General features: G+C 42.6%; 1 protein-coding gene across 1 annotated transcript in view; it reads right to left on the bottom strand.

Annotated features, from left to right (window-relative positions):
- Positions 1–25786, bottom strand: part of LOC103176321 (E3 ubiquitin-protein ligase znrf2) — a 138143-nt gene extending 112357 nt beyond the window's left edge. The window contains exon 1 of the mRNA XM_042332535.1: positions 25233–25786. Within this exon, the coding sequence (XP_042188469.1) occupies positions 25233–25683 (451 nt within the window). The 5' untranslated portion in view covers positions 25684–25786. The remainder of the gene's footprint in view (positions 1–25232) is intronic.
- Positions 25787–26042: the final 256 nt, after the last annotated feature.

The raw sequence follows: 26042 nt of genomic DNA, 5'->3' as shown, positions 1-26042 counted from the left end.
CCATCAGAGGCTCTTTTGAGGGTACAAAATGTCTCAAAAAGCTTGAAGCGATTCTGTGAATAGAAACAGCATCAGGCTGCACTGAGCCAATGCCTCAAATCACTCATCACACTTCCAGGTACACATTCTCCAACAGGAGGAAACCTAAGAATACAACTCAGTCAAGTGTACAGTGCTACAACAATTTCGTACACCTGCTATTTAAATTATTGCAAGTGAGAGGATCTGGGTTTGATTCCCGGCGGGCGAAATGTTAGGTGTTTCCTTACTGCACACGCCTCTGTTTACCTAGCAGTGAGTAAGAACCTGGCTGTTAGTCAATTGGCTGGTAAGGTTTCCAGGGGTAATAATCCCTTCAAAATATTTTGAAGAAAATATAAATTGGTCACTGAATCCACGAATATTTGCCGGACACTGCTGTGAGCAATTGGCTGCTGCATCTCGCCCTCAAAATATAGTCAATTCACTTTACAGTATTACAGAAGGCCATTCACGGCCTTGCACCCTCCTACCTCTCCAACCTACTATCCCCCTACCTACCTGCCCGTACCCTCCGTTCCTCTGGCTCTGGTCTGCTCCACGTCCCCCGCCCCAACCGCCCTACCATCGGTGGTCGGGCCTTCAGCCTCTCAGCCCCCAGGTTCTGGAACTCCATCCCCCAGTGCCTTCGCCGCTTCCTCCCTTTCCTCCTTCAAGGCCGGTCTCAAAACCTTTCTCTTTGACCGAGCCTTCAGCTCCCCTCTCGACTCTCTTCCCCCTCCTCGCTCCCTCCCTTCCCTCCCCTCACCCTGACCATTTCGCCCCTCCTCGCTCCCTCCCTTCCCTCCCCTCACCCTGACCATTTCCCCCCTGCTCGGGTCATGACCCAACTGTGCAGCGCCTTGGGACGTCCTCCTGACGTGAAAGGCGCTTTATAAATGGAATCTTGTTGTTGTTGTTGTTGTTGTTGTACAGTATATTCTGTGAAACACTGAGACGTCTCAAATACATAACAAGTTGCTATATCAAATGCAAGGATCATTATTATGATCACTGAGGTGGTTTTCAGACTTCTATCAGAAATCAGACTGGTTCAATTGTTAAGCCTCTCGCACCTTAGTCCGTCAGGAACCTGGGTGTCTTATTCGACCCTCAACTATCTTTTCTCCCCCACATTCAAGCCATGACCTGCTCTGCCTTCCCTCACCTCCATAACATTGCCTGACTCTGCCACTACCTCACCCTTCAGGTCGCTGAAACTTTTGTTCATGCCTTCATCACCTCCAGCCTCGACTAAGCAAACGCCCTACTTGTCGCCTTCCCAACTCCTCCCTCCACAGGCTGTCACTCTAACCCCAACCTCTGGAATTCCATCTACCAGTCACTCCGCCTCGACCACTCCTTAGCCTCCTTCAACTCCCATCTCAAGACCTTCCCCTTCGACCATGCCATCGGCCACCCCCCTTCCCCTTCCCTCCCTTACCTCCCCAACCCCAGCTCGGGTCTGAAATGCTGTACTCTGTCCAGCGCCTTGGGACGTCCTCCCGACGTGAAAGGCGCGATACAAATGTAATCTTGTTGTTGTTGTGGGTTCAAGTCTTGTGTTGGGGACTTTGAACTCATGGCTGATACTGTAGTATTGGAGAGCATAACATTGTTGGAGAGGCATTAAATTGTGGTCTTGTTTGCCTGTTCAAGATAACCTGCAACGCAAGAAAAAGGGAGTCTCTCCTGGTATCCCAGCCACTAATCCTCAGTTAAATTGGTCATCCACCTCCTGGCTGTTTTGGGGACATTGATGAGTGCCAATTGGCTGTCGCATTCAACAAACACAATGTCACTGCACTTGACAGTAATTACTGTGAAGCAATTTGATGTTTTGATGTGATATATGAAATGCAAGAATTGATATTATTCTGTAACAAGGTGTAGCACATACGCACACACACACTCAATCCACTTACAAATGTTGCCAATTTTTTTAAAAAAATAGACGTTTAAAATAAACACTTCTGAATGATTTGTTAACAAGTTTAAATTAGCCAATTCTCAACCCCCTGCACTCACCCACTTGCACTTTTTGGGGGAAAGAGAGGAAGCTCTACGGCTTTATGGTTAAGGGGCCTCTTTCCTGCACTGTTAAAGCCTTAGTACCTGTAACAAATGTTAGTATCTGTAATTTGGTTAAAGATAGAAGACTCGCAGTGGTCATTTCCCCCCAAGAACTGCAGGACATTACTCTGAGTGTACAACAGATTTGTGGTGTTGTTTGCAGCTCAAAGGGAGGCAGGTTTTGGCAGTAATTTCACTCAAATACTTTTGGTGACGAATTCAAAACCGGAGCAAACTTCCTTATTGAAATGCATCTAGGGAAGCTTCACCCACACAGCCGACGAGAAGAAACGTTCCATTTTAAGGAACCCAGGCTTTCTCAAATAAGAGGCAGTTCATGGTTTTTGCATCAATAAACAGTGGTTTTCTACAGTGTCAAACTTCACACCGGCAGGAGTGGTTTACTACAGGTAATATCGGAAGTGGAACCACAGAGGGAGATATGTATACCAGCCACATACGTGACACGTATTGCGTTTCTTATACAATTATGTGGAAAGACATTTTGCTTTATGGCACAGCGCCTCACAAATTTTGCGGCGTTGCTCACTAATTAACTCCTGCATTTGGTGCCTAACATGTACAAAGGCTGCACATACAATTGTGGTAAATCTTTTCTGTTCAGCACTTCCACTTCACTAATTCAGAATGGCTCAATCAGAGCACTTTCATCTCGCCTCTGAGTCGGGTAGTTTGTTGGTTCAAACACCGAGTTGGATTTCGAGCTCTCATTCTATGACGACACTGCTGTGGAGTGTTGGAAAATAATAATAATCCTTGCATTTGATGTAGTGCTTTTTCACGTCTTTGAGATGCCTCAAAGCGCTTCACAGAATATACTTTAAAGTGAATTGACTGTATATTTGTGGGCGTAACGAGGCAGCCAATTGCGCACAACAGTGTCCCACAAACAGTCGTGGATTGAAGTGACCAATTTATTATTGCTTTTTGGGGTCTAGGGATTATTATCAGACGTGTGGAGTAAGGAAATTTGCCCAAGGTTTTGCCCTGCCGGGTATCGAACTTAGGTCTCTCGCTTGCGAGGCGAGTTCTCTAACCACTGAGCTACAGGACTCCAGAAAAGTGCTGCATTGTTGGAGGTGCCAGCCTTTGGATGAGATGTCAAACTGAGGTCCCGTATACCTATTATTTTACAGTAAATCCACTGAAGCGCTTTGAGACATCCTCCCAATGTGAATAGGACAATATATAATGCAAGGATATTTTATTAATTCTTTTCCTGGAAGACCCAGACTGATAACTCCTGTACTGCAAAGGTGTTTGTCGCAATAAACTTGCATTTCTTAAATAATTATGTGAACAAGACATGTAGCTCTATGATATAACACCTCATAAACATTATGGCACTGCTCAATAATCAGGCACCAAATGCACAAGTGAATATCTTTTACTTTGACTCTACACAGGAGCAAATTCTCAGCAATAAAAGCCAATCTCAAATAAACTAACAAATGAACTGCTTAGTCAGTCGCTCTCAGGAGGAAGTAGTTCAAACCTACCAAGTTCAGTGCATGCCCTAGATTAGGAAACGTTCAAGGATTCCTAAAGCATTTTGTCTCCTTTACAATGTTAAACAATACATTTTACACAAAAGAAACACGCACACTAGTGCAAACAACACTCAATGGAAAATATGGAATAGATTTAGAAAGCTGTCAAGAGGTTTAAATAAACTATTGCAGAAAGGTTTTGGGAAGTCCCCTCTCCCCACCCACACCAAACCATTGGCCCCTGGGCCCGTTCAAGGCCAAACAAATGTTGCTAAATTTTTAGAATAAATAAGGAGGACAATGAAGTTTTTGTGCAATAGATCAGCTGGGCCAGATCTGATAATCTCAGCAGCATCCCTTTCAGGGTGATACTTGAACTCATGACATACCCAGTTCCATCACCTCCCTTCTCTAGTTTGTGTTGACTTCTATCCCTTTCCCTTCCACCCAGAAAATTCTAACGTGCTCTCCATTGCGTCAGACTGGCTGCTCGCATATGTAATTTTATTTAGAAATGATGTGGCTGCTTCAATCGTCCTAAAAACTCAGCGACTATTAAAACTCTTTCCTATCATTTAAAAATGAGTACAACAATGGATTTTCCACACTCTCCAGCACAGTGGGCTTGTCAATATGTTTGCAAGTACCACAACATCCCAAAGTCTGTGTAGTTCACTGATATATTGTGTGCCTTTTCCCTTCATTAGAAAAACTATAAAACTATTAGATTTGCTTGAGGAAATCCACGGGCTGTGTTCATGTGAATTGTTACCCAGGAAACTTGTTTCTCATGTAATCGTTAACATCTGTCTGCAGAACAGCAGACAGAAAGAACCTTGGTGTAATGCCCAAAAGATATACAGTCAATTCACTTTACAGAATATTCCGTGAAGAGCTTTGAGACGTCTCGAAGACATGATAAGGTGCTTTATCAAATGCAAGGGTTATTATTATTATTATTATTAATGCTCATCCAAAGGACGACATCTCCCTGGCAGAACAGACTAGGCTATGACCGCGTCCTAACAAACAATCTTTAAAATCCATTGGTCACTCTCCACTGCCTAGTTATTGAAATCTATCGCCAAGATTTCAAAATAAGTTTCAACAAGGGTGGATTGTCAGAAAACTATAAGTAATCATTCCTTTACTTAAAAAAAAACTCAAAACTTTCTTTGACCAGTTTTTCCTCATCAGAAAATAGCAATGAAAGGCCTCATTTCATGGTAATCGTGCAATTCTGGAAGTAGAGGAGAGACTAGTAAAATGGATCACCTGTTCAAGTCCCAATATTCTTACCAACTCACTTGCCCTTAACCTTTGGGGGTAGGGAATAGGGCCAAGGCAGGTATCTGTTCCACATATCAAATGCAAGGATTATTATAAGCAGTGACACCTGCCTAGGCTCAAGCCGTCTTGGTATCAAGTGCAGATTCAAAGGAAAGAAACAGAAGGGATGCCATTTGCAATTCATACATTTGCTTCCAGTTATTAATTGTGTTGGAAGGAACATTTTCTTTTTTAAACCACAGCAGAAAAATCCTAAATGTCAGCTTCTGAAAAATGCTTCTGGCAGTTGCTACTGGGTAACTGGGTGGAGTTTATTTGCAATTGGTTAACTTATTCAATAAGCTCCTCGATTCCATTAACCATATTTCTTTTTGAAACAAAAGGTCTTCTAGAGTGGGAAAAAAATTCTGCATCTGCTGAAATTTATACAACAACGTTTAATTTAAGAGGGTTTCCAGGTGTGTTCCCATTGGAAAGTGATTGAGAATAACATACTTACTATAAAAGAAAAAAATTGCACCCTTAAAAGTTCTGTATTAGCAATGGTTTCTTCCCTCCCTCCTCCTCGCTCTCACGCACACACACAAAAAAATGTTTCACACTGACATGAAAAAGCACACATCCATAGGAAGGCAGCCCTGAGCTGTGTTTGAGGATCAACCACATATCTGTCCTCAGTATGAGAGGGAGGCAATGGAGAGGCTACCACTGTCTGTATCTAAATCCCGAATCCTGGAAAGCCTGGCTTTATTTCATCCAGTGACCAATGAAGCAATTGTGCACAACTACAACATATCCAGAATACTGGATGCCTAAATTTCAAATCCAAAAACACAACACACTGGATAACAATGACTGTACCTGGCAGAAAGGTTTGTTTTGTTAAGTCAGTTCTTTGTGGCAGTTTCAGTTGGCCCGACCCCGAGTCAGGTGAACCCACTGTACTCCAAGGCACTGCTGACGACAGACCAACCACCCAGGCACCTTGGCAGATTGGCAGGATTTGGAGGGAGACAAGTGGGAATAAACCCATCTGCAGGAGGGCCAGTCACTGTAGCTTATTTGAGGAAGCTCTTTAGTACCAGTTGCATTGCTTTCAGCAACTTCAGTAGAGGAGGCGTTTGCTTTAGGAAATTCTTGTAACATATTATTCAACAAGCACCAAAGAAGCACAATGGAAGCAATAATTTCACACAAACATCACCAAGACTGCAGAAGAAATTCAGATCTGCTGCCAGACCATTTCAGTAAGATGAGGATAAATTATAATAATACTAGCGTTTGATATCACTTTTCACATCATCAAAAACATCTCAAAGTACTTCACAGAATTTACAGGAAAGTGCAGTGACTATTTATAGATGAATGTTTGTTACAATAGAAAGGATAGATAGGTAGGGAGCTGCGAGGTCATGAAGGGATTTGAAAATGAGGGAGAGGATCTTGAAATCGATTAGTTCAGTAACTGGGAACTGGTGGAGCCTGGCAAGGACTGGTGTGATGGGAGTTTTGGGCGGGTGGCAGAGTTTTGAATTAATTGGGTTTTGTGTACGGTGGAGCTGAGGAGACCATTGGAATAGTTAACATCGAGGCCAGAACACAATCTTTTTTACCGCACTGGCCAACATGCCAACAAATTTAGCAGAGTTTCCAAACCCTCTTTCGCAGTATCATACCCAATTCCCACCAAGTGCTCCTTTAGCTTCTTTATGCAAATAATTACACATGTGCAGGGCATCTTTTTGATCAGGTATCAGTCCAGGGAAGAGGTTTCCTTTGAAATAAATTGTAATATTTCCATCATTTCATCATATCATTAAATAATAAATTGGTCCCTCAATCCATGACTGTTTGTGGGACACTACTGTGCGCAATTGGCTGCCGCGTTCGCCCACAAATATACAGTCAATTCATTTACAGTATATTCTGTGAAGCGCTTTGAGACGTCTCAAAGACGTGATAAGGAGCTATATCAAATGCAAGGATTATTATTATTTTTTACCCATTAAGTGAGCATAAGCAAAAGAAATGCATTAAAATCAAGGCTGATAGAACCTCAGTTTAATGTCTCATCTGAAGGAATGAACCTCCGAAAATGCCTCCCACAGAGGTGCATTCAAGTGGCAGCCTAAGAGTCTACGAGCTCCAAATCCCAACGTTGAAGATTCGAAGCCAAACTAAGACTTAGGGACAAAAGAGCACTAAAGGGACTAATGCACTCAGAATGTAGCCAGCTAAAATAACTTGCCAATGTATAACTTGCCAATGACAACACTGTCTAATAAGCTTCCTGCTACTTGTCCTGTGAGAACCACCCTATCTGTTAAGACTTTAGTTTGCAGAGTTAACAGGAGCTGAGCAGGAATAATACCTGCATCTAATCTGTTCTCAAAATCCTGCTGACAAGCCAGGCCTGGCTGGTCTAGAAATGGTTCATTTAATGTATAATTTTGCTGCTCCAAATATTAAATGGTTTCCGACTGATTTCATACCTATGATAAACATGGGGTTGCATTTAATATTGAATTACCAAGAAAGTCTTGACACTACCCCTGGATAATTGACAGCACCTGTAGATAAATGTCTAACCTTGGGATTTGATCCACAACAGTTATGCACAACAGGTATTCTTTGATCAGAAAGATTCCAACAAATTCTTCTCCTTGCACAATTATAACAAAACGCAATTACAACAAATGGATTGTACAATTATAATAAATGAAGCCTTTGTCTTAAGTGGAAGAATCCTCTTCCAGTCTGTCAGGGCTTCTGACCAAACACAGGCATTTCTGGGGGGGGGTGGGGGGTGTCACCCGCATAATAACAGGTCTGCACATGAGCAATATAAATAAAATGTTCTCTCTTTCTTTACACAAACTCTTGCCTATTCCTGCTTAGTCCCTTGGACTGAATGCAAATCCACACCAGAATATATTCTTGGATCCTTATAAATCAAAGACTTTTTTCTAAAAAGAATTGCAGTATATAGGGATATTCTTGTACTGCATTTGCTGACATAACACAGGCAACAATTGAACAACGTGTTTGGGAAACCAGTTATACAGCTTGTTAGCATGTCGAGTTTTGCACATCTCGAAGAGTTTGCAGAGGGCTAGTTAGCTACCAGCGGCCACTGCCAGGGAGTGCTCTGTACACTAAAGTGTTCAGTAGTCTTTACAATGGCGTGCCTAGTGCTGCATTGCGCTTGTGGCTCTGATACACCGTAAATCTTTGCAATGGTAGTAACAACACGCCCCAGCACAAGACTAATTTATGTGCAGTCATGTTACAGAATGAGAGGGATCGCTCTATCACTGCTAAATTGCTGTATCTGCTATAAAGAGGTCATATGTCACCAACACTACAGTCTCCTCTCAACTCCATTCTCTCCAGAGGTGATTTGCCCAATTCCCCAAACTCATCAGCTTATCTCAAGTTAAATTCTCTGTGAATTAAAACATTTCCACATATTCACCCAACATTTAATAAAAATAATAATAAGCCTTGTATTTGATATAGCACCTTACCACGTCTTCAACACGTCTCAAAGCATTTCGCAGAATATACTGTAAAGTGAATTGACTGTATATTTGTGGGCGAGATTAAAGATCCTGTGACATTATTCAGAGAAGTAAGTTTTTCTAGCATCTGGCTACCAATTCCCCCAGCGTACATTCATCAGTCATTCACTTCATGGCTGGATGTTGGATCTTGCTATGCAATAGGAGCTGGCTCATTTGCCTCAAATTCAACAGTGAATAAATTTGACTGTCATTATTTGAGGTTGACATAGCGGGGAGGGTGGGGGGGTGGGTTCTTTCTTTGTAAGAGTTCTTTCTTTCTCTACAAAGCTGAGAATGTAGCACTAGTTTATAGCTACAACCCTGTATTAACAATGACAGTAAATAATTGTTTGGATCACAAACTATTTCGTTGCTTGAAATGAAAGTAGGAAACGCAGCCTGAAAACCGTGGGCGGTATATCTTAAGCAGATGCGATTTGTTTTGCTGCAACCGTAAGAGGCAAATTTGTAAGATATCCATTCACTTGTACAAAGCAGGCATACCCGCACACGTTCTTTGTAGTCTGGAGTGGCTCTGCTGTTGCCAGCAGAGAATCAACTACAATCAGGCGCGCAGTCTGCTCAATTTACAACCTCGGAATGAAGCCTTTACATGATTACCGTGCAATCTCCTAAGCCAAGCTCCATTACTGGAGTGTGCACAACAATAACCACTGAACATGTACAATCCTCTTCATGTTAGGTTTCTTGCATACCTAAGGGCAAGGGCAAGCATAAACCCCAGCTCAAATACTTCTTTATATATTCTTTATTATACTTCATAATAGAATTCGTGGGATTTCACTACATAATAGTCACCTAATATCTCACAATGACAGTTAAGTTAACTAAACTATTTCTTTCAGTTTCCCAGTATGGTACCAAAATGATTCAAATAGAACGGAAAATGAATCAGGTATGTAGAAGGAAAGTTGTTTGTTTAATTTCAACGTGGAGCAGGGCGGGGAAAGAAAGCTGCATATGATACTAACACTGATATTATCACTGCCTACACCCCCCCCACCCCCCCCACAAAATATAGTCAATTCACTTTACAGTATATTCTGTGAAGCACTTTGGGACGTCTCGAAGACGTGATAAGGCGCTATATCAAATGCAAGGATTATTATATATTATTACTCCACACATCTCTGTTTACCTAGCAGTAAGTAGGAACCCAGTTGTTAGTCGATTGGCAGATCGCTTTTCCAGGGGTAATAATTCCTTCCAAAAAAAAATAATGAATTGGTCTCTTTGATCCACGATTGTTTGTGGGACAGTGATGTGTGCAATTGGCTGCCACATTTCATCCACCAAATTTACTTTTAGAGTATATTCTGTGAAGCGCTTTGAGACATCTCGAAAAGGTGATAATATCAAATGCAAAGATTATTATATTTATTACATATTATTTGATTTGCTATTGTAATGGGAAGATGGTACAGTGGATATATCAGAAGATCAACTTGGCCAAAGGGCCTTCCTTTTCTGAATCTTGTGAACATGCTCACTTTTGCCAGCCATGGGGAGGGAATGCTAGTAAGCACTTTTATCTAAAGTTACTCTCATGCACTCTCAGCACCAGGTATCTGCAGAGGTCTCGAGGAAAGTTGTAAATTAACATAGAGTTAAAACAAAGTTGGCAGTGAGTATAAATACAGAAAATAATTGGTGTTCTTACCCAGGTTAGTGTGCATTCATAAAATGAAACGTCATGATCTGAGGTTTCAAATGTTACACACTATCATTCTCACTGTCGTAATATCAGCAACAACAAATTATATTTGTATACAGCCTAGCTGTGAGATGTTTCCCCCCCACCACCACCCACATACACACACACACACACACACAAAATGTCAGAAGTGGGACGTCATCAGAATTAGACAAGCTTAGTTAATATTAACGGAGTTTATCAAAACAGCCAATACAGTTAAATGGGCCAGGTCAGTGCAAAGTTCACTGTTGACAAATGTGGAGTTGTGACCTATGTGTATTTTCCCAGCCAAGATTTTGTAACTTCTTTCCACTGGTACAATCATCTTCCTGTCCATTGAAAGCTATGGGGGTGGTGGGGAAGGGGAGAATTCTGGTAGCACTGTTATCACAGGTTGCTCTCAGGCCTTCATCTCCTGTACATTGTCACTGTTCTGCAGCACATTTTACAGTACATTTACGCATCACAGACCAAACACAGTATTACTGTTTGTGCCACTTCGCAGTCACCCGAGCACACAGGACTTTCCTGGTTGGATTGTCAGAGGGAGTAAGTGCACATTTGAAAAACTGTTCCTTCAATTAAGAAAATCCACAAATCTTCCGACTGAGATCAATAGATTTTTAAAAACTAAAGGGATTAAGGGATACGGGGATAGGGCAGGTAAATGAAATTAGGTTAGAAGATCAGCCGTGATCTTATTGAATGGAGGGCAGGCTCGAGGGGCCGAATGGCCTACTCCTGCTTCTATTTCTTTTATGCTCTTATATGAGACTCACTTCCTGCCTCCCCTTCTTTCAAGGCACACCTCAAAACGTATGTCTTTGATTATGCTTTTGGTTACCTTTCCCCTCCCCAACCCTAGCTCGGGTACCCAGGTAGCACTGTGGAACGTTTTGGGACATCCTCCCAAAATGGAAGGCACTGTATACTTGTGAACTATACTATAGGAATATCATAATTTTGTCCACCATTCTTTGAGATTTCCTGAAATTCCTCAGGATCAGGCTTGGCTGTTATTCTTTCACTAGAGCACAGGTTACATTAGGTTGTCAAACTCTCTCTGCTTAGGCACACAAGTGAGGAATCAATATTGATATTTGAGTGACGCTTCAGTGAGAGGGGCCTGCTCCTTGATACGATCTGTCGACAAACGTCAGCATTGAGGAGAGGAAAGAAGAGGAGGGAGAGGAAATTCAGGCCAATCAAAAAAAAGTTTATTCCCTGCTGTTGATCTTCACAATGCATATGGAATATTCATCTCTCACAGAAGAGATTGTTTTACGGTCATCGCCAGATGTTGGATAACATGTTGTGACAACATGATAACCACAAGGTCTCACTGTAAATAAAGTTGGCAATAAGGAAAGAAGCAAATTACACCCTGTGTCATGTTTATAGGGAGCAATTGTGTGAGGTTGAGAAAAGTGAGAGAATATTAGAGTAACAGAATTCACATTACAAGGCAGTAGACCGGTTGATTCCTTCAAATCCTCATATAAGGTGAGTGCATGGTCAAGTCTAGAGGAAGGATTGTCCACAGGGAAAGGTGACGAAACGTTGAAACTGTAAAATTAGAAGGTAATTGAACCATTGCTGCTTTGTCACAGCTTTTCGTAATTGAGCCCAGTTATTGCATCGAAAATGTTGACTCAAGAGGCCTGAAGAGGGGTGGGAGCGGGGGCGTTAGGAAGATGAAGGGAATACCTTAATTTGCAAATGTGGGAAAATGCAGTCACCAAAGAACAGCAATGTTTGTGCTTACTGGATTTAAGGTCCATAAAATACAAACAATGTTTGACTTTGAGAACAAAGCTGATGTGATAGGAATACTTTGTTTACTTAAAGGTCATCAGCCTAATTTATTTAATAACACCTCAAATCCGATCAGAGGGAACTTACCGAAGTATTGAATTGCTGTCTGCTTTACTGCCTACCATCACTATAGTATTAAAAGGCAAAGTAGTTCATGACACATTAATCAGATTGGGTGTAACTTTGTATACAGTCTAGGAGCATGAAAACAATCTATCTAAAAATAGAGTTGGGAGAGAATTCGCAACCAATCTCATTAACCAAGAGGACAAAGTAACCAATCCCACTATTACGTGGGTAGATGGAAGTCAGCAACCAAACCTATGGAACAATAAAGCTACTTGCCAATTTTGATCAATACTACAATGCACAGCCATGTACAGTACTTCCTACAAAAAAAATCTGAAACGCTAGTCTTGACCAAGATCCTCAAATTGTTCCATAAGAGCATAGCTGGGGAATAAAACACACGGTCTTGCATCCCATCTAGTACATTTGGCAATTGCAATCCCTGGCAGTCTGGTAAATTCATAGATATTTGCATTCCTTATTCCGTGTGCTGTATTACGAACAGTTTCTTGATTTTAAAAAAATGAAAGGCTAAACAGTGTTCAGTCTCTCATGTCAGTACTGCACTGCATGTCAGAAGTTCTGCAGTCTACATATACAGGGCTGCTCTTCATTCATAACAGTTAACTTCCATTTGGGAAAAAATGTCATCATTTCTCCGTTAAGCTGTGAAATAAAGCAATGTGCAACTATCCTACTGATCTGCAAGGGTGTGTGGTTTGGGAAATTTCCCTGGAAATGGTATGCAGCGCTGGAGAAATCACAAAAAAGGAAAAGATTAAAACAGAGGAGGTGTAATGAGCGCATTAGTTGAAAACACACTTTTGACTGGTGGTCTGAAATATTTCGATTGTTCTTAAAAATAAAAAGGAATAAAACACATTTACAAAGTCTTTCAGCCCACAAAAGGGCTAATATCCTGAATTATTAAAGAGGTCTAGTTAAAATGTAACTTTATTCCTTTAAAATTCCTGCTTAGTTAAATGTAAAGAGTAAAGATAAAAATTGTTGGCAATAGTGACAATTGAAATGTGCCAGTATACTTGTTAAATGCCCTCACCAAACAAAACTTTGTGCAGTTGCATTTATACATTCAATGGAAGGCAAACTAGAGCATTCACTTGCTGGTAAATATTTACATAGTGTACGCTGTTGAAATTCCCCTTTCTATTTCACTGCAGTTAACAAAACTGTTGGTGAATGCTAGCCTAGATCTCCTTTGTGATATTCAATGACGAGGTATAGCAACATGTTGTGCATCTGAAGCTTGCCAAAATACAGTGTGTCAAATTGACACCCAGATGCGGTCTCTGTAGTTTTACATTCACCACAGATCCCTATCTGTAGTACACAATGTTGTGTTAACCTCCCATTACAATATCACAGAGGGTAAAATAGCTAACTTCAAACAGCCTTTGTTGGGCATTTATGGAACATCTGCTGTACTTGTCAACACAAGTATTTTCTACATGGCTCATGAGCCATTGAAGCACTATTCTCCAATACCAAACTAAACACCTTGTAATAGGGTCTCATTGACAATACAGGGCAAAGAACACTGCTGCACATTCATACCAGTTGAAGACTCAACAAAGGACTTTCTTTTACACCACACAACCCAATAACAGGAATAGAGCTGCCACTCTCCAGGGTAAATCTACCCTCAATACCATGTCCATGAAGACAATGAGCCTATTCATTGCCTGATTTTACCCAAAGTGGCTTCTCGATAGCAATGGTTGGATATCCACCAGCCTAAGATGTTCATACTTGCCCCTACTACACATGCACATCTCAGACCTGACACCTCATTAGGGCTGGCCTGTGTAATGAAGAACATTTGTTTAGAACCTACAATGTTTAGATAGTATACATTGAAAAAAAATATGGGAAACAGTATATTATAGTAAGCAAATGAGCACCAGCAGAAGATTCTGCCCCACTTATTCCATTTTTATACTAAATTTGATGTACTGATTCCTTCCTAGAAAAATCATCACTGGTTCCACATTTACATCCATCTGAACTACCTCACTGATCCATACAATCTCAATTTCACTTCCCCTGCCCCCAAGAAATAATCCTTATATTTGGAGAAGCAAAAACACCACTAAATATCCCCCTTCTTGATACAGGAAAATTACAATGCAACTCTCTGGAGAATATCAGGGCAAATTAATTTCGCCCACAAAATGCAGTCAATTCACTTTACAGTATATTCTATGAAGCACTTTGAGCCATCTCAATGGCATGATAAGGTGCTGGATCAAATGCAAGGGTTATTGTTATTATCTATTCAGTTATTTAGTTGCTCTGGTATTCCCTAGCATGTTTTCAAAACTCACACAGTATGAGGTTCCAAACTCAACCGATTACATTGGATTCTCTGTTTGAGTCCTGGTCCTTCATCTCCTACGAGCTGGGGCTGGGCTAATTTATTTAGATTTTATTTAGATTACGAATCTCAGTCTGCGAGATAATGGTTAAAATATAACAACTTGCCCTTCACGCCACATGGCATCTTGGGGCACTTAACTTTCAGAACTAAGGTTTCTATTTGTAATTTAAAGTAGATTTTATTTCTTCACTTTATGTGCAAAAATTAGTAGAGGCATGGTACAGGTATTACAGGCCCCAAAAAGTCTGGATTGGTGGCACGTCCACATGCTGTGAACAATTCCCTTTTACCCAGCATTTTTTAATTTTTATTCCTACAATAGCAATGCCCTCTTGTACTTGTGCTTTGACTATCAGGGAATTGGGCAGCAGGCTGACACTTTGAACAACACAACAACAACACAATTACATTTGTATAGTGCCTTTCACATCGGGAGGACGTTCCAAGGCGCTGGACACAGTTACAGATCCGAGCTGGGGGTCGGGGAGGGTGAAGGGCAGGGTGGGGGGGAAGCAGGGAGATCGAAAGCACAGTCGAAGAGGAGGGTTTTAAGATGGGTCTTGAGGGTGGCAAGGGAGGGAGTGGAGGGACTGCGGGTTAGAGTTCCAGAAGGTGGGGGCAGAATGGCTGAAGGCCCGCCTGCCAACAGGGGATGAGCGAGGCAGGGGACGTGAAGCAGGCCGGAGCCCACTGAGCGGAGGGAGCAAGCAGGATGGTAGGGGGTTAGGGGGTCGCAGAGGTAGGGGAAGCAAGACTGTGGAGAGCTTTGAAGGTGAGGACCAAGATCTTGAACGGTATCATCTGTGTGATGGGAAGCCAGTGGAGTTGGGCAAGGATGGGGTGATGGGGTCATGAAGCCTAGTGCAGGAGAGGACACAGGCTGCAGAATTCTAGATGATCTGCAACCTATGGAGTGAGGAGTTGGGAAGGCCGACAAGCAATGAGTTTGCATAGTCTTCAGACGGGACTTGAAGGAGGCAAGAGAGGGGATGAGGCAGAGGGATTGTGAGATAGAGTTCCAGAGTGTGGGGGCAGAGATGCTGAATTCTCGACTGTTAATGATGGAGCGGGAAGTGTGGAGGACCTGAGGCAGGCCGGTGTCTGCTGAGCGGAGGGAGCGGACAGGCTGATGGGGTTATGAGGTCGGAGAGGTAGGGGTGAGCAAGACCGCGGAGGGCTTTGGAGGTAAGGAATTGGTGGAGACTTTTGGGGAGTATAAACATCAGCACGGAATGATTGGGCGAAGTAACCTGTTACCCTGCTGTACATTCTTTGTAAATCTTCATAAAACCTTTGCACCAGCACTGCATCAGGGAGGAGCAGGCACGACTCCTGCCTATGGCTGCCCACATCACAAATCTATATTTGCAACCACACAATCCAGTGAGGTGTGGAAGAGACAGAATTTATTTTTTCTAAAAATTGTAAACTCAGTACGTCACTCCAAGGCTCCATCACACACACTGAAGTCTAAAGTGGCAGCGTGCTACCCATTGCCTCACAGTCAAAGAAAGGAGAACAAGCACAAGAGGACATGGATATTTTAGGAATAACACTTTTAAAACGCTGGATGAAAGGGAACTGTACATGTGGACGTGCCACCAATCCAGACTGTCTGCTATTTATCGTCCACTGAGTCACTAAGCTGCCTTTTGTGAAACTGGCAATATTTTTGGCTTATATCCAGAGGCAGGCAGGCAGACAGAAAGGGTATTAACTGACCTTTGAATTAGACTGTACCCTTTGAGCCTTTACTCCCAAGACTGAACAAATGGTGAGTGACTGTGGTTTAACCATTATGGCTACTGCACCTATCAATTTTATGGGACATGTGATGTTATGATAGGTGATATGACGGAACCAAAATTGCATTAAAGTAAATCAATAATCACCACACTCTGGGGGGGTATATCACTCTCCAGAACAATAATAACTATACTGTTTTTGACTTCTTTTGGTCAAAGTGATAATTGAACCACCCCCCCACCCCTACATGTACTATCTTCAACATCAACAAAAAGGCATTAAAAAAGATTACAAGGGCCTTAAATGCTCTTTCCCATTTGCTCTGATGTAAATACATATCTATAGAGAGCTCAGTTTAATTTTTTAACTGAAGTGTGTTACATACACAGCACACATTGCCATGCCATGATTGACTGCAGTGTCCCTGACCAGTTGCATTCGCCACACTCCACCTTGTGAAGCACTAGGACTGATCTAATCCACGGCAAAATGTGAAAATCCCTCGCTTTCCCCTCCCCGCAAGAATTTAAAGCTAATGATATACAAGGTGTTGAAAAATTCCTTTTTGTGTTCCACTCCCAGAGACCTTAGGAGCCATTCTATACAAGTACGGGCAAGGCACCTGTCACAGAACAACAGACACCCAAGATTCGTGAAGTTAATAGTGAGGTAAGCCTGGTGATGGGACGCAAACAAAGCATGTGCAAAACTGCTGAGAAGCAGAATTGAGGAGTCCCAACAGAAAACGTGTGCACAAACATCCTGTAGAGCAAATCGCTTTCACTGCTGCCGAGAAAGGATTTTTTTTGTTTCTCTTGTGCGTGTTGCAACTCGTCTCACTGCTGCTTGTAGAGCAAGCGAAGCATGTTGCACTGAAACGATGTATTTACAAACTCGGAAATGCTAATAAACTATTATACTGCAAAACAAAAAACACCCAAGTCCAAACTCTCGTAATATTCACCGAGGGCAGTTTATTTCTGTAGCACAGCTGTGGACAGTACAATGTTTGCTGCAAACCTCAATACTATCACCAGCCAACAGTACAGCAATATTGTCTGCAGGATGTGTTTTCTGAGTTAGCTTTGCCTACATACAATAAAGTTCTGATAACTTGATCCTGGCTTAACTTATTATTACTACTCAAATCATCATGTTGTCAATATACCAGCCACATTTGTTTATGTACAGTATTTATACATATGCCTAACTCACCACTCCAGATAACTCATCACTGAGTCCTTTTCCCTTGGAATGACGAATTATCAGGAATTTGCTGTAACATTTTCCATGGAATACAATTCATTGTTATTTCCAGATCATTATGGCTTTTTAGACAAGTTATCAATCTCCCCCGGCATTCAGGATCGAGGTGAAGGTAACCCGTGCACATTTCAGTTTAACCCACTTAAACATAAAACGACATTAGACTAGTTCATAAAGTGTTAGAACTCAATATAAAAAAATACCGATGCACATTTTGCAGGCGAGCACCAGAGGCAAAGAGCCATGTATATTTTATATCAAATGCAAGGACTATTATAAAAGTCTTCATGATGTTTATTTTTGCATAAAAAAATTATACAAATGCAAGTTTTTAATGTAGGCCCTTACGCTGCAAACCTTGAGTTAATGATATAAGTAAGATCTGTACCTGCCCATATAACCCTGTCCCAGGATACAGGTAAAGTGCCTTCAAAACAAAGCATAATTTCTTCATTTAGGTATTACACTATATTGGTGAGAAAAGGTTCAATATCTCAATTGAAGTCCTTTTTATGTAATTAACAGAAACTCTAGCCGTGACTTTCCAGGTGGGTGATTTCATAACAGTAAAGCAGATAAAACATGACACAGCAGATCCACTGCAACAGGGAAACCCTGTGCATTGCCTTTACAGACAACTGCCTGCACATCAGTGTAGAATCTCAAAGCTGTTATTCTACTGCAAGGACCGTGTTGCCATCCTCAGAGGTTTTCCAAAGTAAATTAAATAATACTCCTTCCATATACTGTGTTAGGAAATTCTGTCCAGTAACACGGTGCTTTATAAAAAGGAGTGTCTGGTGCCCTTGTGTACCGGTTCCCTGATACAATGCACTATAAAATAAACCAACAGCCAAGTTTGTTCAATGTACAGTAAATTTCTAGCAGTGCTGTAAACTGCTGAGCTAAATATTCCAATGAGCAAGAGCAAACTCCACCACATTTCCTGGTCAACTCAAGGGGAGGAAGTGAAATACTGGATATGCACAGCTTAGGACAAAAGCCAATTTTGGAGAAGGAATAAGGTAAAACGTAGCCCTAACTCTGAGGAAGGTTTGTGTTTATTATCTCTAAAAAGAAGCAACAAACCTGTGTTTGTATTTGAAAAAGTGATACGATCTCACAAGTATTTTTCAGCATCTTGCTCCTCATCACAACAGAAATATCCTCCCAGCTCTTTATTCCCCAAAGTAAACGGTTTGCCACAGTTTTTCATGACTATCATTACACATATATACATTCAGCAACCACATCCTGATTAACCCTACTGCTTTTAGATGCGTCGTTTGACTTCTTCTGCTGATGTGCTGGAGTTCCTCTTCCTTTTAAACAGTTCCAAGAAGAACTCTGTGCTCAGAATTCATCAGAAAAAAATATGCACACAACAAAAGCTCAGTGACCGGTTTGAAGCACAGAGAAAAGATAATCACTAAGCAACAATTTTACACACCCAGCACTGCTCTTAAGAATCTTACGTTTATATAGTGCCTCTCGTATAAGGAAGACGTCTCAAAGCACTTCACAGAACTGACTGTGAACACGAAGCAGGTCTGTATTTGCTGAGGGGAGGGATCAGTCCAGGGCTGTAGGGTTTCTGGAGATTGCAGATAGTGTGAGGCCATTGGGGATTTGAATATGAGTTCAACGATCTCAAAATTGATGTGCTGGATGATGGGGAATCAAGAGAGCCAAGTGAGGATGGGGATGATCGGCTGCTAAAATCAATTGCTGGAAGATCACTAGACCACCACTGGAGCCACAGTGCTAATTGGCTCCAAGGGGTATTTGTGATGAGGTTATTTGTGATCATTCTTATTAAAAGTACATGCACAATGCTGACAAAATCAGTCCGGGTGGAAAGCATTTGTCTCCCAGCTATTCTAAGTTGGACCGATGAAGACAGTACCTCCCCAATTCCACTCTCCCATCCAATAATAAAAAAAACAACAGAACCTGAAGAACAGACCAAGATATTTTTCAATTTCATTAATGATTTAATTGACTATAAGCTTTCACTAATCTCATCACAAACGTAATAAGCTGTAATACTTCAAACTACAACAGTCAAGGTCACTTTGGAAATTGGCAACTTGAACCTTGCTTTAACAATAAAGATAAAGATAGCTACTGCATGAATAAGACCAATTGACCTCTACAATGAGTACGTGACAAATCCTAGCATTGAAGGGGGTACAGTTAAGGACACCAAGATTGATAGCTAGAATTAGTCACCTGGCTAATAAGCAGATGTTATAGGAACAAGCAATTTTCACACTAAACAAGGAAAGCTACAGAGGAGATCTCACTGATGGAATTGAGATCCTGAAAGATATCTGTAATAATACGTTACCCCATTCTGATTACGCCCTTCACACAAAAGGCTGCCTGCCAGGTAACCAGATCAACACTGTTAATACTTATGGAGTATGCTGCTGACATGACTGCAAAGTAAATACTGGCAGTGACATCTCTAGCACATAGATTACAGGAAATAAAGTCAATACAACATAATTACGTTTGTAAAACACCTTTCATGTCGGGAGGACATCCCAATAGCACTTCATGTACATAGCACACATGTGCCCAAAGCGCAGAAAGTAATGTCAGCCAATAACCAATAATCACCCAATAAAATCCCTTCAAAAATAGTAATAATTTGGTCGCTCAATCAACAGCTGTTTGTGGGACACTGCTGTGCACAATTGGCTGTCACATTTCACTCACTAAATATACAGTCAATTCACTTTACAGTATATTCCGTGAAGCACTTTGAGACGTCTCGAAGATGTGATAAAGGCGCTATATCAAATGCAAGGATTATTTTATTATAATCTGGAAGTGTGAATGGCAGGCTTTGTTTTGTGTTACCAGTTTTAACACAGCATCTAATTTTTTTTAAATCTGAGAAATCTACAGTGTTATAAAAGGGTTGCCCTGTAATATGATTAGCATGTTCAAACAAATCTTAATCAAGGAGGCACAAACTGAAGCTACAAACGATAAATAAACAGGCAGCTCGGATTTGTTTATTTTACACAGAGCGCTGAAAATGTGGAATAGACCAGGGAGGTAGGGGAGGGAAATTGCATCAACAAATTCAAGAGGGAATTAGACAGTTATTCAGCAAAGAATTAAATTCAAGATATTAGAGAGAGTGTGCGATACTTTTCTAGCTTCCTATTTCAATGGTGATGTCACCTCACATTAGATTCAACCACTGTTTGGGGATGGTAAATGTTCTGTAGAACACTATTTAGGTTGTTTTTAAAAAAATAAGACACTTAGTATTCTAAGTTCATTTGATTAGCAGCAGTGTAAGTCATACTGCAGCTATTACCAGCTGTCTAAACTCAAATACCTGCAGAGCGGAGGGAAAAGGCAGGTTTGTAAAGTTTTAGAAGGTCACAAATGTAGGTCACAACATCTTAGAAAACCCTGCCAATTCTTACATCCATTACAAAGTGAACACCTGGGACTGACTCACAAAGTAAACAGCCCTGAATAGATTCATTTAAACTTTCATTTTAGATTAACTTCCCAACCGGTTCGAAGCTTTGCCAACTGCTTTAAAAACTGAAGAGGTGCCGTGCTGTATCTCAATTTGGATCATTAACATGAAGCACGTTAAAATTAAGAGGGGTTTTAATAATCAATAAGGAGAACTTATTTCCAATGGTTGGTGAGTCAGTAACTTGCCCCTTTGCACGGTTGGCCTCTGGCTTTCTACACCATGACTTCACCATCGGTGGCTGTGCTTTCAGCTACTCTGTCCCACAACTCTGGAACTCTGCCTCAATTCCTCCGCATTGCCCAATCATTGCCTGTCCTCCTCTTTGACTGCGCCGATAGTCATCTCCCCTAACTCGCAGCTCAGTGTCAAGTTCCACCACCATTAAGGGTTCCGAGACGTTACCTCATGTGAAGGGATCTGTATAATGCAAGTTGCTGTCGTTGTATGGGTTAAGGAGAGGATTTCATAAATTAGCCAGCACACAGCAAGACAGAATCTTAGATAGGTTTACTGCATAGTAACGCATCCTATTTTACTGACTTATCAGGCTAGGTTTTGATGGTGGCATGCATGGCACAATTTATAATAGTAATAATCCTTGCATTTAATATAGCGCCTTATCATGTCTTCTAGACGTCTCAAAGCACTTCACAGAATATGCTATAAAGTGAATTGACTGTATATTTGTGGGTGAAATGCGGCAGCCAATTGCACACAGCAGTGTTCCACAAACAGTCTTGGATTGAAGTGACCAATATTATTATTTTTTTCTGGGAAGGAATTAGTACCCTGGAAAAGTAAGTTGCCGATTCGCTAACAACCGGGTTCCTACTTACTGCTAGGTAAACAGAGGCGTGTGGAGTAAGGAAACTTGCCCAACATTTCTCCATACTGGGAATCAAACCCAAGTCTCTCACTTGCGAGGCAATGCCTCTAACCACTGAGCTACAGGACTCCTGTAAATTTTAATTGGTGTTGGATGTCTCATTCACCTTTACTGGCTAATGGCAATGTTTCCATGCTCCATGAATGCACAAAACTTATCTCCAATCACTCTGCAATAGTGCCTACTTCTTAGATGTGTTGAGTACCACACGCCACCATCAAAACCCAGCAGGTCTGGTTGCAATTGTGCCAGTCTAATGGTGCAGTCATCATACATAAGGCAGGTGCTCAAAGAAATCATCTGCTCTCAAGACAACAGTATAGTCTGCAATGTTTCTTCTCCACAAGACAGATTGCAGTAATTGTACTGCTCACTCCAGCTCTGATCGAGATGGTTATGTAGAATACACTAAAGGGAAGGTTCAGGATTTATCACTCGGGTGATATCGCGAGGTCTGACAAGTTTCTGGGCTCGTTGTCTACTCGATTCTTTGTGACATCTCAAAGTACAGTCAAACCTGTTGTCAGCGACCACTCAGGGGTCTGGACCAACGTGTGACCCTTTGCGTAAGGGTGGCCTCTGAGTAAAGGTATCATTGACAGGAACCCAAAAATGGTTTACAAAATTTCCGCAGGTCTGCATGTAGACATCCTAGTGCATTTATCAATCCTGCCTCACCAGCGAGGGGGGAGGGGGATGGGGAAAGCTATCGGCATCACGTGGGCAGCTCAGCGCGGTGTTGGTAAATGTACTTGGAATTTACACACAGGGCCATGGAAATCGGTAACGCATTCCCAGTAAATACTCTTGGTTGCATTAGTCAGGTGGTTACTGAATACAGGTGTTTTATTATAGGAAATCAGTTGGGACGTTGTTGACAGCGGGTGGTGGTTGAACAGAAGTGGTTGCTTTAGCAGGTTTGACTATAAATCACCACATCCTGGAGAGTTTAGGATAATCAGATTTTGCTACAAGTTTAGGAAGTGATTTGTGTAAAGTGGCCAGCAAACAATATGATAATCATTATAATAATCCTTTCATTTGATATAGCCCCTTATCAATTCTTCGAGATGTCTCAAAGCACTTCACAGAATATACTGTAAAGTGAATTGACTGCATATTTTGTGGGCAAAACAAAGTTTACAGCACAAAAGAAAGCCATTTAATGCAATACGCCACAGAAAAAAATACAAATACAATGCACTTGAAAGACATTACGAAATGCACTTGAATGATTTGTGAGTGTACACGACGACACATTGCACCTTCTAACCAATCCTCTAACATGTCCGAGGAAGTCAAACAAATAAATAAGCCCCATTCAAAAAAAAAAAAACTGGATTGTGTTTTCCCTTTCAGATCAAAACACAGCGCTGGCCGTAAAACAAACAGGATGCCTTTTAAATGCAAATTGTTTATACAGTCAGATACGCTCCTCCAGGATGAGATTTCAATTTACTGTCACATACAAATCATTGGGAATGGTACAAGGCACGAAGAATTTGCATTGTGCTAATTTGGCCAATGTATTGTATGGAATATACCTCCCAGATGCATTATATCAATGGTACAGTAGTGATGGGAGTGTGAGGGGGATGGGGGTACCCTTACGATCTGGCTCACTGCAATCCCTCTGGGAGAAAGAATATCACAGTATTCAAGACAGAACAAGTCACCATTTACTATTTATTTAGCGAGAGGCAGCACTAATGGGTTGTGTGCCTTTCACGCCTGTGTGAGAAAGTTTTTTGTAATGCGTTTGTCAGACAGCCAATACATTTGGAAGCAAAACAAAACAATGGTGAGAGGAGGAAGAAGAAGAAGAAGAAAAAAAAAAGGCCCTGCAGACTTGTACCCTGCTTCAGTGCAAAAGCAGCTCGTGTATTTGAGCCTTGAGGGGGACAGGGATGGGGAGGTTGCTCTGGGAGTGGGTGGTGGGTGGGTGGGTGGGTGGTGGGTGGGTGCAGATCCTTAAATAAAGCAAAAGTCAACACATTGCACTTTTTGCTGGGAGATTTTTTTTTGCTGGGATGGGTCGGGTTGGGTGGTTAAATACATAACTTGCGACTGGAGGGGAGAAAGAGAGAGAGGGAGAGAGAGGGAGGAGGGGGGGAGGGGGGGGGATAAACCCCAATATATGAAGTGGAAGTTCTGACATCTCGCTCTGTGTTGGGTGTTTTTTTGGAAGGTCAAAAGTAGCAATGACGAGTTGTCAGGTTACAGCAAACGAGCAGAGTGTTTGGTTAGTGTTTATACAACACAATATCTTTGCTTCTTCTCGCGTATACACACACACACACATATTTATATACACACACACACACACACAGTGACACAGAGAGACGCAGACACACGCAGAGACACAGAGAGAGACACACGCAGACAGAGAGAGACACACACAGACAGAGAGAGACACACACAGACAGAGAGAGACACACACAGACAGAGAGAGACACACACACAGACAGAGAGAGACACACACCAGACAGAGAGAGACACACACAGACAGAGAGAGACACACACAGACAGAGAGAGACACACACACACACACAGAAACACACACACACACACAGAGACACACACACAGAGAGACACACACACAGAGAGACACAGAGAGACACAACAGAGATAGTTAGAGACAGACAGACACACACTCACAGAGACAGACAGACAAGACACAGAGTCACACACACAGACACACACACACACACACACGGACCGGCACCGGAGACACACACACACACACACACACAGACAGACACTCGCAGAGACACACACACACACACACACAGACAGACAGACAGACAAGACACAGAGTCACACACACAGACACACACACACAGACAGACACTCGCAGAGAGACACACAGACACACACACACACACACAGACACTCGCAGAGACACACACACACACACACACAGACAGACACACACACACACACACACAGACACTCGCAGAGACACACACACACACACACAGACAGACAGACAGACAAGACACAGAGTCACACACACAGACACACACACACAGACAGACACTCGCAGAGAGACACACAGACACACACACAGACACACAGACACTCGCAGAGAGACACACAGACACACACACACAGACACTCGCAGAGACACACACACACACACAGACACACACTCACAGAGACAGACAGACAAGACACAGAGTCACACACACACACAGACAGACACTCGCAGAGACACACACACACACAGACACACACACACACAGACAGACACACACAGACAGACACTCGCAGAGAGACACACACACACACACACAGACAGACACTCGCAGAGACACACACACACACAGACACACACACGAGCCGGTGCGCGTGAGGCGCGAATCCTACCTCCAAACAGGTGAGGTGACAGGTGTGCGGGGAGGGATCCTATGAGGAGCCGAGGCCCCCCGTGCGCTGCCCTGTCCCCGGAGCTGTCCTCCGGGGCGGCGCTGCTGTCCGACTCCCGAGGGCTGTGGGCGCCGCCGGGGATGTGCAGGGACTGGTTGAGGGACTGAGTGCGGCTGTTCGCCCCCATCGACCTGGTCCTGGAGCCCAGAGCCTGTCCCGGGCTGCCCGAGCCCGAGCCCCGCCCGGGGGGGCCGGGGGAGCCGGGGGAGGGCAGGTGGTAGCGGGCAGCTCCGCCCAGAGGCCCCCCGGTCACCACGGCGGCGGAGGAGGAGGAGGAGGAGGCGGCGGCGGCTCCGGAGCCGCCAGACCGGCTGCTGGAGGGTAGATCCGAGCCCGAGTAAGCCCTGGTCCGTCCATTCGCTGTAGCCGGACTGCTCTGCTTAGCGCCCATCCTCCCGCTCCACAGATGCAACACGTTCGCCTCCAACACGTTCGCCTCCAACCTCTTCCCTCTGTCTCTCCCTCTCCTCTCTCTTTCTCTTTCTTTCTCTCCTTCTGACTCTGTGTCTCTTTCTCTCTCTGTCTCTTTCTCTCGCTATCTCTCTCTGTCTCTATCTCTCTCTATCTTTCTCTCTGTCTCTCTCTATCTCTCTCTATCTTTCTCTCTCTGTCTCTCTCTATCTCTCTCTCTGTCTCTTTCTCTCTATCTGTCTCTTTTCTTTCTCTCCCCCACTGTGTGTGTTTCTGTGTGTGTCTCTCCCTCTCTCTCTCTCGGTTTCTTTCTTTCTCTCTCCCCCACTGTGTGTGTGT

Source organism: Callorhinchus milii, unplaced genomic scaffold, assembly GCF_018977255.1.
Source record: "Callorhinchus milii isolate IMCB2004 unplaced genomic scaffold, IMCB_Cmil_1.0 Scaffold2, whole genome shotgun sequence".
NCBI lineage: Eukaryota > Metazoa > Chordata > Chondrichthyes > Chimaeriformes > Callorhinchidae > Callorhinchus > Callorhinchus milii.
The sequence above is the reverse complement of the archived record's forward strand: the minus strand, read 5'-3'. Positions and strand labels throughout refer to the sequence as shown.